The following is a 14,855-nucleotide window of genomic DNA, read 5'->3' as shown; positions in this document are numbered from 1 at the left end:
TTGTCATATCAGACTTTGTAAACAGTTTTGAAAAGTATTTTTGCTTGGAATGTCATCCCCTTGAGCACTACAGATAACCTATAGAAGATATCAAGTGTTATTTGCATGTGAAAATGGCTTGGAATACAACTCATGCAAATTGTAGATTGAAAGTGAATCTGTAGGCTACGAAGCTGCAGTGTGTTTTATAACGCTGCTAATATCAGTCTAACCTATACATTTTTAAATCACTTTAGATTGAAGAGACATACTAGCTGGTTTGATTTGAGGTACGACTGTGTGTGCATTAATATTTTTTTAAATAGAATAACTAGACGAATTCAGTGTTTTCTACAATTAAAATATTTGTAATTGTTTTCCACAATTAAAAATGTGTCTTGAAATAACATAATACAATATACACATATTTTAAAAGTTATAGCCAATTTGTTGAGGCTTTCATAGGTCTAGTTATGTTTAATAGTCCATATGCGCAAAACAGTTGCACGTAGGCTTATGGAAATGCGCACACAGGCCCATAACATTGTTGGTAGCCTGCTTGGAACACGTCACCTGTGCTCGTATGAATCAAACTTTGTTTGCAAACACATTCTATGTCATTAGTTTAAGTTTTAACTAAGCATAATGTGCATTTGAATTTGGGGAAAACATGTTCAACCTTTTGGTGAACTCTGAAAGGGCTATTCATGTGAGATGACTCGGAAAACCCTCTGCCCCTCTTACTCATAGAATAATGGAACTACTCTAAGGGAAGTTATCAATCAGTTATTCCGATGACATATAGGCCAAGACCTACCACTTTAAGGTCCGAGCACTTCTTCGTTTGCAATGGGGACTCTCAAGGGTTCCCCATCTCTTACATTAATACATTTTCAAAACATGGTGTAGGTCACATGTAAATAGAATATAGGTTTTTATGCTGAATACGTAAATAAAGATGACTCAAATGTATTCTAAACTACTCGACACGGTTTTATTGAATACTACGATTATCACAAAAACACTAAACTTATTATGTTGCATTTTACAATGATCAATTAAAATAGATCTAAATCACAAAATGTAATCACAAAACACACTACCCTCACTGACTTTGCTTGATAAGAGGTTGTGCTGAAAAATAAATCACAACATTTCACTGATTCACATGTATTGAAAAATAAAAACTGTCACCTCTGAGATTAATAGTCTAAATAAATAGATTACCCTAACATTATTTTTCAGAGAATAAATAAAACGATTGTGTTTGTATAAGTCTACTGACAGCTACGTATTCTGCCACAGGCAAATACTTTGATAATGTCTATTATTATTCGTCAGAACAACTTACTAAAAAATAACAAAAAATGATATAATAAATAAATAAACCCTGATAACCGTAATAATCCGTTGGCACAGTATCTGCAGTAATCCATGCTATATAACATGCATACTTGAATAACTGTGGACTGAGAAGAAAAACCCGTTTACGCACAAGAACACTATAGGAACAATTATATATATATATAAAAAGAAAATATTTTTTTTGTTAAATAAATAATCCGTTGTTTTTTCATCCTCTTTGTCAGATACTATTTTGTGTCTATAACCTTGTAATATCCTGGTCTCGTTCGACTACGGACACTCGAGAGAGTTCCTGGGAAGCTGGCATGGTGTTGGAGCCCACAGCACGCGGGAGAGTGCTGGCTGTTGTGGACGCTGTGTTGGACCCGGAGGTCGCGCTAGTGTTGGATGAGGAGGAAGATCTCACTTTCGTGTTGGGTAGCCTATGGTCTTTTTTCCACTTCATTCTTCGGTTCTGAAACCAAATTTTAATCTGGCGCTCGGAGAGAACCAGGGTGTGGGCGATCTCGATGCGTCTTCGCCGAGTTAGGTAGCGGTTATAGTGGAACTCCTTCTCCAATTCTAAGACCTGCTGGCGAGTGTAAGCAGTCCTGGACCGCTTTGCGTCTGCTCCATTGTAATTGGGATTCGCTGAGAGGTTTGTAGAGGTCAGTAGAAGATAGGAGAAAGGGAAAGGAAAAGAAGGAGAAATAGGAGGGAAGCGAGATTGGCGTGAATTGAAATATGAAAAGAAATAGCGATGTGAATGGAGAATGAAATCACTATTATCTAATCCCCAATCAAATATTTCACAGTCAGGGACTCGACTCGTGGGCTCTATAATGGGTAACACTTTCTCCACTGCGAGAGAGCAGCTGAATTATTTATTCTACATTATATATTTTAAAAAATCCTTAGCCCTCATTTCCTCGCTCACTTTCTCCTCCCTCTGACACATACATAACAGAAAAAGCCACATGGCAATACAACTGTCCAGACTAGTGCCTCCGCTATAAAATTTATGGCGGGTGTAATTGCCAATGCTGACTCGTAAATCTACATCATATGTGCCATTTCAAAGGGGCTGCTCTCTCAACGTACGTAGCACGAGCCGGTTATAGGCCAGGCAATATAGGTAAAATAAGGGTGGAAGAGAGGAAGAGAGAGCACGAGAGGTAGGGAGAGCGAGTAAAGAGAATAACAACACAGATTGCCTACCGATACTGACGTGGATTTTCTTCATCCATGGGTACACTACAGGCTGCTTAGCCAAGGCAGAGCTGGTGGGTTGCTCCGGGGCGGCTTGGATGCAGGCAGCCGGCGCAATCGGTGGGGTGGTAGGGGATGTGGGTAACAGTGGCAAGGGTTCACATGGAGATGTATGTGCCTTCCCCGCAAGCAGATTCCCCGAGTGTGTGAGCCCATGGCCGGTCTGGGGCTCGGGCTCGGGGATGCTTACACAGTTATACGGGCGCTCCTGGTAGGTCACTCGCGGAGGATACAACTCCTGGTGGGGATGCTGGTAGCCGGTGTCTCTCGTGCGGCTGTAGTATTCAGGGCTGTGTTCTGGGATGTAGCTATTTTGTGAATATTCCTCGCAAGGAGGAAATTTCGGATCGATGTAGCTAGAGTCCATCAAATACGAGCTCATGATCATTAATTTCTGGAGTGAAAAATAATTTTTCTACCTTTGTCGTTTTTCTGGTCCATAAAGCCCTCCTACTAGCAAGCGACCCTGTAAAGTTACTTTAACCACGTGACAAAGCAGTCCAATGGCAGCTGGCGATGTTGTTACCGGATAAGGAACCAAACATTTATTCGAATATTTTTGTAGCCTTTGTGTGAGAGTGTTTTCTCCAGGCAAGGCCTCGGCTCTTCGACCAAGATCAGTATGAAATGATTGAATAGGGCAGATAGTGGCGAAGATCCGTTGGAGGCTATGTGAGGAAACAGACAGTCATATATACACACATCTCAGGCAGGGACTGAGGAGAGCAAAGGTATCCTGACATGACTCGGAAAAATATACACCAAAACAAACAGAACAAAGTAACAATGGCATAAATTGGTGTGAACTTTGCGGTTAAGTACAGATACACCACTCTCTTCTTAAACCATGGTAGCAGAATGCATTCAGAATCACACCCTAACAATGGTATAAGATAACAGATATCTGAAGAAAAGGAGGATTTAGGGAAAACAGGACAACATTCTTCCGATAACACACGTCTAATTAATTGGGCCGTATTGATCATTGACAAGCCAATCGTTTGGAGACCATTACGCACAGGGTCAATTCAACCATTCTAAACCAATGTAGATGATGCTACGACCAGTACAATGCTACTAATATGATGATAGAATACTTCTAATGCTAATGTTCACGATATGAATAGGCCAATAATTACACTAATATGCTTAGTAGGCTATTAGGCTATTACTATCCTATTGTAGGCTTGTTATAACAACAACAATATTGCCATTGTAATTTTTAATATTGTGTAAACCGAAGAATAGAATATAGCATTAGGTCGTGGTATTGCTGGTAAATTAAGGAGTAGTTGCAGCTGTAGTTGTAATGGATTAGCAGTTATGGTTGTATAGTGACCCTATGAGTGATAATGGCCTGGCGAATTACAGACGAAGTCCCCTTCATGATCTATATCAGAGAGACTGAGAGCTGAACCTCCAGGTTAACTGTCTACTTCCTAAATAACAGGCATCATTGCCGTGTCAGTTTTTATTGAATAAAAATAAAAACGACACATAAAAGTTAGAATGGCTTATTTATTAGAACCCCCCATGTTGTTTGAGTTTTATTAGGCTGTAAATGCGGTAAATCAATCGCTTCAAATGATTCCCGCTCGCACGCGCGCTTTATGGTTTCCTAGAACATTCTCTCTCCAGGTTTCTATCTCGCTCCGTCTCTCCCACTCTCTCTCTTTGCGGCCCCACCTTCCCTCTCCTTCTCCATCTTCCAAATGTTAAGACGTTTGCTTACATCCATTGAAGAATTATCAGATGTTCTTGATTGGCTACTACGTTCTATCTGACACAGAGGTATTGAAATCGCCCATATATTCCCGTAGAGGCGAATTTGCGGTTGTTAATTGTAAAACACAAATTCGGTTCTACAGGGTGCATATAGACGACTTGAACTGCATTCCAATGCTGCAAGCTGTGATTGTGAAAACTGGAAATAACTGTTAATAAATCCCACTCAGAATAATAAGTAGGCCAATGTCATGCGGGCATATTTTAGAGATAGCACGTATTCAGCTCGTAGAAACTTTCTCACAGCCTAGCGTATAGGTTATGAAGCGTCAATACACATAACACACCACATAGTGGCCTATATCTTGAATATGTTATAGGCTATTCATTAATGGGTGCACATGATGGTAAAGTGTTAATAATGATATAGAATTGAACATTTCTGTCATCATAGTGTCAGCTAAACATGATGCACACAACAATAAAAAAACATTTGAGAAATGTCCGCAACACACTGTGAGACGCGGTAAGTGTCTATTAGACCCATAAATTACTAAGCAGAGTCAAGACTTAAATCTTTCATTACACAAAATGTATGCCTTTAGCTGAATGACCTATGTTTGGCCTCCACCTAGAATGTATAGGCTACACAAAGGAACTTCGAGAAGTAGCCAAAACACACAACAAACAAGTGAATATGCATGCGCAAAAGTCAAATGTATAATCAAATGTCATTCAACATGTCCCTGAATATAACCTTGCGGGTACCCCTTCCTAATCATAAATATTCAGTTTGGAAAAACGGAGGACACAAAGGGGCCACGTGACAGTAGAGATGAAAAATAACTTTCTATTATCCCCGAGGTATATTGTGTTCTTCATTACCATACTGACCGTTGGGTAACCCGAGTGTGGCGCGCTGAACGTACTCAATAGACAGACTATGCCTATGCAAGATATCAAAAGTGAACTCCCCAGAAAAAATACATTGAATATAAGCTACAATGAAAAAATATAAACCTCAAGAGCAATAACAATATTAATATGAAGAATTACAGTAATCAACATTTTCAAAAAATAAGTAATATGCCGTCGTCTATATGTGTTTATTTAATATTTGATAACCTTAGTCTGCTTGATACGAATAGGCTAAGAGTCCCGTGACTTGAAGTTACTTCCAATAGGCTTATGGGGGGGAAAGACTATCGTTTTTATTTCCCATCCCCCACAGTCCTCTTTCTCTCTCACCCTCTCTCGCTGAAGGCTCATTTTAATATTAGTTAGACAGATTGACTGGTGTTTCACCTCTTGCATTTGACTCGTTCCAATAGTTCACTGCCAAGGAGTTATTGATGAAGAATCACCAATGAAATGAGTCTCCACACAAATGCCATTTAGATCTGTTACCTCGTTCAATAACTGAGTATAGGTAGAGATGGAAAAATTAACCCCTTGAGTAAACTAATCTTAAATCGTGTTAGATTTGGCAAAATGACGTTCCTTGAATCTATATGGGCTCTGTTGCAATATGTACGCTACTTCAACTCAACGCATGCTTTTGGAAAAAATCAGCACTACTCTGTCTGCATCCTCCACAGTACCCCCGGGTAGGGTAATGTGCGGGGCAGGGACTATACATTTATCTATTTATCTAAAACGTTGTGACTTGCTGGTGATACCCACTTGAAAGACACTTTCAATTTATTGCAGTAATAGATCAACGACATGCCATATTATTCAATCAAACAGACAAGTTGACTGAGCAGTCCTTCACCTGTTGCCATAGCTTTCAGTGATAGAAAAAAAACAATAAGGTAACCAACAAAGACATTTGCAGGTAATTGGCGTATTATGGTTTATAAATCCCAGGGCAAGGTTTTGGAATGTATTTTCAGTTCTCGTCGATGCCGGTTGATCAAGTTGGAAGACTAAGGTACTTTCAAAGTCAGGATGTCACAGCTCCCTGCAATAGTTTTGATTCACAGTAATCATACGTTTGGTGTGGGATCAGCAATGTAATAATTTCAGAAGTGGGTTCTGTAGCCAGGCATTTGAAGTACATACAACATTGATATATACTCTTAATTGTTTCCGCATTAAGATTCTGAAAATGTGGATAACAGGATTTTGTCATTTAGTTCCCTAATGGAATGATAACTAAATAATATCCTAGTTATATGTGTTGCAAATTTTGAATGATCATATTTCAAACTAAATAGATACACTCTGCCTTTTTTCAATCATCAGAGTTCCTGCTTGCCTGAAATTCCAGGATCTTTCTCTCAAAGTAGCGAGATAATTACTTCCAAAAAAAGGCCGTCCTACGGGGGAGGCATTCTTTCTAGTCATAGGCCATTTTCCTTCCAGTTGAATGGTCGCTATCAAGATCCGATATCAATTTGCTTTAGCTCCCACAAATAGCAATGGAATAGCTAGGCCTACCAGATCTCATCAAACGTGACCCAACTCAGGCCTGATGTTGTATTATTATTATCATTACATAGCCTACTATTCAATCAGCATATGTTTAAGGCTTATGTTACCAGGTTATCACCTTCCAGTCAATTGATAACCCTAATTAATCAGGTACATTTGAGAGAGAGAGAGAGAGAGAGAGAGAGAGAGAGAGAGAGAGAGAGAGAGAGAGAGAGAGAGAGAGAGAGAGAGAGTTAAGGAGACCAACAGTGATTATGGCCATGAAGACTGAGGCTGAGTGCTATGATCAAGTAAACATCAAGCCAGCAGTTTTTTTCTTACATTTTACAACACTATAGCTAACATCCCCAATATGAACACAAAGGTTACACTTCTGTGAAACCTCATAAAACACTCAACATCGCCTTTTAGAATCAAGATTATTCCAAATGTATAGCGGTGGCCTGTAGCGGTGGCCTGTAGGGGTGGCCTGTAGCGGTGGACTTTTTTAAGACCTATTATAATATTGAATATCACAGGTGCCAGTCCAATGTAATGTCAATGAGGCCATGAGTTGCAGCAGTCTGGTTAGAGCTGTCAATCGGACATGACGTCACGTGACCCAATCGTGACCTAATTAAACTAAGTTATATCTTGAGCCGTACACCGGCTCTGACTCTGACTGTATCTGTCATGTAACATTTTAATTCCAGAAATATTTAAATTCTTGCTGATATTCAATTAATTCATAAATTAGCTCTTAGGAACATGTGTCTACATTTCTTAGGCTACTGGTGAAGCCTAATCTATGTTAAACAATTAAACAAATCACCATTTGTGAAAACTGTCTATTGAACTAAAAGCAAGCCGCCATCTAACGTAAAACACAAGGAAACCACGAAGCCAACACAGCTGGAACTTTTTAAAGTTCAATTGAGAGGTCCGGAAAATGAGTTACACAATCTGTTCCTGTGTTCAGTATAGGAGTCTCTAATGAATGAATGGGGTTCACGCGATACTGGCAGGCATCACAGGGTTTAATGGTCCAACCTGCTGTTATCTTCGCTAAAACAATTTGAGAGGGAATAATTGTTATCTCTGAGTCGCCTGCTCAGCCAAGTCACACCAGATCCAGTGCTGTATTCGACATTCGCCCAGGAGGAGATTCCTTTAATACCGGCCACTAGGGGCAATGGTGAGAGCTATTACCATCAAGTATGCTTGCTTCTTGCTTGGGCGTTGTGGATGGGGATGGCCGTAGGCCTACTCTTCTACTGAAGTCAATAGTTCATTTGAAGTATTAAATATTTCCAAAAATTGTCAGCGGCAAAATTCACATTCACATTCGAACCATTATCATACACATTTTAAACACATTTTGGGTTGGATTATTCAGTACAATAATATAGGCCTAATAGTCTACAGTCGACATATGAGCTATTGTCTCATACCAGAAGGTGAAAATAAATTATAACTAGCACAAATTTTGGAGTCCTGGCATCCCCCCTACAATTAACTAACAATTGATAGCCTACAATTGCCATGCTTTCATGTTTAATTTAATTGTGTTCTATGTTCAAGTTGCCTATGTATAAATGCAGTATAAATGCTGATTGCTGAATCAAAGCTGATTGACTGCCGGATCAACAAAAACATTGCAATGTTGAAGTCTAATTATGTAATGACAACCACACATATACGCACATGTCAGGAGAACACAGGGGGCTTCCGATATGCTACACGCTACACTAACTGAAGGAAACGCACATGGCCTATACTGAACTGTTAACGCCCATAGCATCACATCTATATCACAAGCAACTAGTCTACCTTTAAAGGTATTCTGAGTTTAGAGAAAATGCCAACATGTCAAGAGCCTAATTGAGAACCATTAGCGACAGACCACCAAGGCATTTCTCAGGCTAACATTAAATTACAGCATTCATTTAATCTTAGCTGGGTGTTACAAGAGGCAGGTGTCTATTTCATTATAAAGCAAGATAAACAAGATTATTAACTTACTGCATCGTCTGGGAACAATTTTCCGGAGTCGAACGATGTGAGTGCAGAGCATTGGGGGCTAGATAATCCTCATTAAACGCCTCATACCTCTCCGACCACTCAGATAAGAGGACCCAACAGCTGCGATTCACGACAGTTAAGATTATATATGATGTAAATATATTGAGGGCTGGTTTGTCAGCTCTCCCAAACCATAAAATGTACTTTAATGACATCACGTGTTCTCCGTGAGCCACTCAGGGTCAGCGCCCTAGGGCCTTCAGCATACACAACCTCCAAAAGTTTAAAAGTTTTTTTTAAAGACAGACGGAAACAAAAAAGTATCCAATACCAAATCAACCCTACTCCATGCGGTAAGCTTGCAACTGACATATCCGAGAGGGATGTCAGACGCAGGACGTCCTGGGGAACTATAACCACAATAACATAGCGGTGAGTAATGTTTTTTTCCTTCTCTCTCTCTCACGTGGAAGCAGGGGTTTTGACGTGTAAATAATGTTTGGAAAATACTGTACCAAGAAATCGCAGAGGACTGCGTAGCTAGACAAGAGTTTTCCCTCTAGTCTAGTATAATGAAAAGGCTACTTCAAAAGTGAAAGGGCATGAAGAGGGTGGGTGGGGTTGTCCAGCACTGTTACCTGTCTGTGTTGATATGGAGGAGACAGTAAGGTTGATGCTGTGTGATGACGGCTCCAAGAGTTCCTCTTAAGGGGATTTACTTGGTTTCATACTGCTCCCGGTGTAGGACACATTCAATGACATCATGGAAGCAAAGCATGTAGGTACTATTCCAGGAACGACATGGTAGTTGACCCTAAAAGTTTAACCAAACTAGAATTAACTTTGAACAGAGGTTTTGAAAATGATCGATGCATCGGTTTCAACTTTACAAGTTACGTTTAGTGGACGTTTCCATCCAAAGTGGCTCCTTAAATGTGTGTTGGGTAGAAATTTCTGTCAGAAACATAGATATGGACAACATGTGGAAGAACTGTTTGGACCTGTTTTGAGTACCGGTGGTCGTGTGAACTGATTATTACGGATAAATTATCGTTTCTGGTACAAGGTTTCCGCTGATGGATCATTCAAAACGACTAAAGAAAACATTATCACGTAAGTTTGTTAGGCCTAGATATTGTGTTGAATGTTTCTGGAAATAGCCTAGGAGTAGAACGTATTTTAAAAGTACTTCAAAAGTTCACAACTGCAGCTTGGGATTTTGATTAAAAGTGTACTTTTCCTTGGGAAAATGATGTTCATTTCATCAACCTTGGGTGATTCATTTATTATTTTATCTAAGTGAACAGAATGGCTACACTCAATGGAAATAGCGTTTTCTTATGTATTCAGATTCAAGAGTCGTGCTGAATGTGCATCTGTTTAGTTAAACCATTGTCGTTGTTTGAGAGGTGTTAGGGAGAGCAGTAAAGTTTTATGATGCGCCAGGGCCATAAAGCTTTACAGGCATCCGTCTGTACTGTACTGTAAATAATTACTGAGGAAGTGGAGGCTGACAGAGAACCGGGATCAAAACCCGAGACCACGTTGAGAATTGCTAAGGGCCAAATAGTAAAAAAGCAGGCACTTCTTGGAGTAATCAAACGACTACTGAATTGGCTGCACAAAATTCAAGTAGGCCTATAGCCTTCTACTTCCCCAGCACAGCCCGTTTTCCCCGTGACATCGTCAAAAGACAGTGGTATGAAGCACATGTTCACCCATCTTTATTTCATTATTTAAAACACAAACATTAACGAATGCCTTTCTTCTCAAGATTTCAGTCCACTTCAAAGACAACACTTCATTCAGCTATCTAAACAAGGTGAGCAATTTAAAATAGAGGCTCTACCATGGTGCTAACTGTTCTAGATTAATTAATAGGCCATTAAATAATTCAAGTGCATTTTGTTCCAGAGGATCAACCCCCATTCTACCACTGAATAGATGTATATTTCCACAAAGTGAAACAGGGATTTGACAAGAAAATGTGAACTGTAATATGTGAAGTCGTTTTACCTACAAGGCCTTCAAAGTTTGAGAAAAGGTTAACATAACACTGTTTTGTAGCAGACGTTGGAAATGAGGGTGAGAAGGAAATTGTTTAATTGTAAGCTACTCATTGTTGACATGAGCCTCCTGCCTCATGACAACATTTATGTGAACTCAACATCTCACCTTAGTTGGTGGCCTGTTCTGTGTTCTTCACTTTCAAACATTGGGCAAATGAATGTATATTTTTCCATGTTCCAAAATAATGGGACATTTGCAGGAAATGTAGGATGACCAGAACACTGGTCCATGTATTGCCCAATTCTCAGCAGAAATCCTCTATTACATGCATTGTTCGTGATTTACAATATATATTCTAAATTGTTAATAATGATTTGTCACAACTGTAATGCTGAGGCTAAAATAACTCATCCCATGATCATACTTGGCACATTGAGTCAGATCTTAGTCAACAATCAAGCCACATTCCCCCAAATATGAATCTTCCGCCGACTGGCAAGTTATGTATTCCAATATACCTTTCATATGAGGAAACCATTCACAGTATAGATGTTAACTACGAAATGTATAGTAAGGTTTAATGTTTTATCGAAACTATTTAGATTGTACGAGTATCTCGCTGTTCTCACGACACTATTGCCAAAATCAACAATTTTACGTGGAATATTTCAAATACAATATCGTCATTGAGAATGATATAGTCCCCGCAATTGACTAAAATGTGTCTGTTACATTTTAAGATCCCTGGATGTTTAAACGGGCCTGATAAAAAAAAAAAAACACAAACAGAACAAAAATGTACAATAAGTTTGAAGAGTAGGCTAACTACAATGAATTTACCTTTCGTGGTTGTGTTTTATATAAATTCATAGAAAACTCACACGGAGAAAACAATGTTGATAGTACAGCAGGAATATACGATAATATCAATAACTTTCAACTTGAAATGAATTTAAGGAAAAAGAGGGGAAGGGATGAAACGTTAAACTTATTAAAGTAATATTTTCTATAATTAATCTATTTCAAGCGTTTACATTCTCATAATGTTCTATAGGACTCTGTTGAACAAGTTCATATTCCAAGGTATAAAATAAAACAGTACAATATTCAAACAACATGACAGATATATTACATCATCAGATCCATAATCGAAGAATGTTCATTATTATCACACTGAAACATCGCATCACAAAAGTCACGGTTTGGAAACGGGTAGTGATGAGAGTCTTTGAATGTCATCTCAAACAGAAACGTTGATATCGTTTGAAAAGGCCCCCTTGTTTTAGATGGACTCTTTCATTTTAAGCTTTGAGTCCTTCTTCCACTTCATTCGTCGGTTCTGGAACCAGATTTTGATTTGCCTCTCATTCAGACAGAGCGTATGCGCGATCTCGATGCGCCTACGACGCGTCAGATACCGGTTGAAATGGAATTCTTTCTCCAACTCCAGAGTTTGGTAGCGTGTGTAACTCGTCCTTGACCTTTTGCCGTCAGCCTCTGTGGTGTAATTGAGAGAAAATGTGTGACCGCACTGGAAATGTGAATATTCATATAAAAACAGAGTAAACATTATCACTTAAAATATATCTTAACTTGTCAATGGACATGCAATGACTTGTAGTTTACCAATAGATACGAATGAATAGCAAAACACAGCCTGTAAGTCACTATTCTGTGACTATATCCCCATGTCAATAGATTACTTTAAAGTTTTAAAGTTACTGTATGGCCTAATGAACGTAAGGATAGCTGGATGGCTGGATGGCTGGATAAATGATCATCAATATAGAGCTGTATGAGTTACCAAAATGTGTCCATTCGGGTTTACTCAATGAAACTACAGTGATTGTATCACTATTAGGCCTATGACTAATAATAGTATTGTTATTATAATGCAAATTTGTTTTTTTAACAATAACTAAAACAAGGGCAAGAGTCATCACAGTTACATAAATATCCTTTCCCCCTCTAAAGTAGCATACGTGCCCTGTTGTATAACAAACAATAACTTGCCACGGCCAGTAGCCTATATACATATTTTATTACATTAGAAACGTTCAGTTAAAGCGTATACAGTGAAATCCACAATCTCACTCTTCAGTTCAAATATCCTCGAAAATAAGGATCATGTTTATCATACTACGTTGTTTTGGTTCTAAATATAGAACGCACACATTGTTTGTTGAGGGTTTGCAGAGACTTGTGTCTCCCTTATCCAATTACCCTGTCATAAATTTGGACGCAGATCGCCTCTTCGTTGTAACAGGACAGTTTTACGAGCAATTGATGCCTTTGTCATACAATTTATGACTGCGAGTTTTATTATTTACGAATACGACCTATAAAACTCATAGAAGAAAAACTGTGAATGGACTCAAGAGGGTAAAGAAGATAGAACACATGGAGGAGAGAGGGTGAGAGGGACACTCTCCCTTCTGTAGGAAATAAAGCGAAAAGAAACAACAAACTTTACCGTGACCCATGTGTAGTTTAGTCATCCAGGGATATATTTGCGGTTGCTGCTCGCTGGTTTGTGGCTGAGTCGAATGGTTTGCTAGTGTTACTGGCTGGACGGGTTGCAAAGTTCCGACTTTGATCTCTCCTGTTTGTGTCTTGCGGATGGGAATTTCGCTCAAATCTGAGTTCGTCACCGGTTTTCGACGATACAGTCCCAGATTTAGAGATCCCTGGCCGCTTGTCTGATCGTTCATGAGGTGTCTCTGGGTAGCGTCTCCTGTGGAAGACTCTGGCGGTGGTGTAAGGTCGCCAGGATTGCCACGCAGCACAGTGTTCATCTCTCCCATGCCAATGGAACTCGAGGACCGTGGGGACGCAAATGACCCGCGGTGATCATGCCCTCCATAACCACTGTAGCCGGACACGTTGAGGTCAGGGTTAGATCCGTAGCCATGGTTGTGCAACGCGAAAGCTGACGCATCGTGAGTTTGCTTAAACAACGAGTTGGCTACGTAAGAGCTCATTTCAAGAGAAAACGCTAAGGAAACGAAATGGAAGCATTTATACGGACTAAATTATTGCATTAAAGTTTTGACGTAACACGATAATTGTAAAATATGTACAGATAGCAGTTATAACGGTGTGGTATTGTTATTGCGTTTGCGTTTGATTTGTAGCTCTTTTGAAGTTCATGGGGTTTTATCCTAAAAATGACAACGATTTATAGGTGGGGTATTTTTTTATTTTTTTTAATCCATTGCCCAAATATGGGACGTCTAAAAAGAATCACGTGCTCGTATCGGCCAGTCATAAATTTGGCTAGATTACACTTGGATGTTATTAATGGCAATAGGAGAAACGCCTGATATCCGGGCATCGAGGACCCTGATGGGGCACTGGCGGAGCAGGGCTGGACGGAAGGCCGAGAGCGTCACCTGGTGCCAGGGACAGATAAGAGCATAAAACACACAAGGGCGTGTAGGGCACCCTCTCCTTCTCCTCTCTGCCACACTATGTCTTGATCTACCTGGCAACAACCACACAGTTATGCGCATCGAGGCATAGAATATTGTTATTTCGTAGGATAGAACTGCATTGATGGCTAATTGATTACCGCCATAATCAACAATAGTAAAATTGCTCTATAGGTTTGAAATCAGCCTTAAAAGTGTAACGTAGAGCAGGTAATCGGTCTCCAAACAATACAAGGTCAACCTCCTTTATAATATAATTGTCAGGCTACATAATGTCTGACCACAGTTTTAAGCAATTGTCAGTAGGGTTTCTTTAATTGTTTTAAACTGCTAATAATAATAATGATATAAGGCTAAACAATCCATTGCTATGGCATATGACTTGGGCCTTCTGTTATGCAGTCACCGTACTAGCAATACTTGAGCTTCCTTTTTTTGGTCGCTATACTGTAAGTTCGCATTTTTTTCACTGTGGCTATATGTTTTATATTGAATTGTATCTGGAATTGTTTTCTAAATGGCTTGACTGATCATAGCAACAAGTTTCTACATATGGCAGGTTTGGCAGAAATCGAAAGAGTCGTGCATACGTTTGAGTAATTGTATAGCATACAACGACTCTTAGAATGATAATGCCAATATTATGATAATGCCAACATA

At 39.4% G+C, this 14,855-nt stretch overlaps 3 protein-coding genes across 4 annotated transcripts in view; all 3 read right to left on the bottom strand.

Annotated features, from left to right (window-relative positions):
• LOC115146054 (uncharacterized) overlaps nucleotides 1-14,855 on the bottom strand; it is an 80,641-nt gene that overhangs the window by 55,796 nt on the left and 9,990 nt on the right. The window lies entirely within an intron of this gene.
• Nucleotides 968-4,359, bottom strand: LOC115140713 (homeobox protein Hox-C4a-like). Its single transcript, XM_029679043.1, has 2 exons — nucleotides 2,542-4,359; nucleotides 968-1,974 (listed from the first exon to the last, which is right to left on the bottom strand). Exons 1-2 carry the CDS (start codon nucleotides 2,978-2,980, stop codon nucleotides 1,583-1,585), a joined length of 831 nt encoding a protein of 276 aa, XP_029534903.1. The 5' UTR covers nucleotides 2,981-4,359; the 3' UTR covers nucleotides 968-1,582.
• Nucleotides 10,463-13,917, bottom strand: LOC115140726 (homeobox protein Hox-C5-like). Its single transcript, XM_029679047.2, has 2 exons — nucleotides 13,238-13,917; nucleotides 10,463-12,261 (listed from the first exon to the last, which is right to left on the bottom strand). Exons 1-2 carry the CDS (start codon nucleotides 13,743-13,745, stop codon nucleotides 12,047-12,049), a joined length of 723 nt encoding a protein of 240 aa, XP_029534907.1. The 5' UTR covers nucleotides 13,746-13,917; the 3' UTR covers nucleotides 10,463-12,046.

The sequence above is a fragment of the Oncorhynchus nerka genome, linkage group LG2 (genome assembly GCF_034236695.1).
Source record: "Oncorhynchus nerka isolate Pitt River linkage group LG2, Oner_Uvic_2.0, whole genome shotgun sequence".
NCBI lineage: Eukaryota > Metazoa > Chordata > Actinopteri > Salmoniformes > Salmonidae > Oncorhynchus > Oncorhynchus nerka.
Note: the sequence above shows the minus strand (reverse complement) of the source record. Positions and strands in the feature narration are given on the sequence as shown.

Bases quoted from the DNA above. Each gene is read 5' to 3' on its own strand.
- LOC115140713 (XM_029679043.1), bottom strand. From the start codon at position 2,980: ATGATCATGAGCTCGTATTTGATGGACTCTAGCTACATCGATCCGAAA. The intron at 1,975-2,541 runs GTAGGCAATCTG...CAAACCTCTCAG, and splicing joins GAAAATCCACGTCAGTATCG to CGAATCCCAATTACAATGGA.
- LOC115140726 (XM_029679047.2), bottom strand. From the start codon at position 13,745: ATGAGCTCTTACGTAGCCAACTCGTTGTTTAAGCAAACTCACGATGCG. The intron at 12,262-13,237 runs GTAAAGTTTGTT...ATTACACCACAG, and splicing joins TAAACTACACATGGGTCACG to AGGCTGACGGCAAAAGGTCA.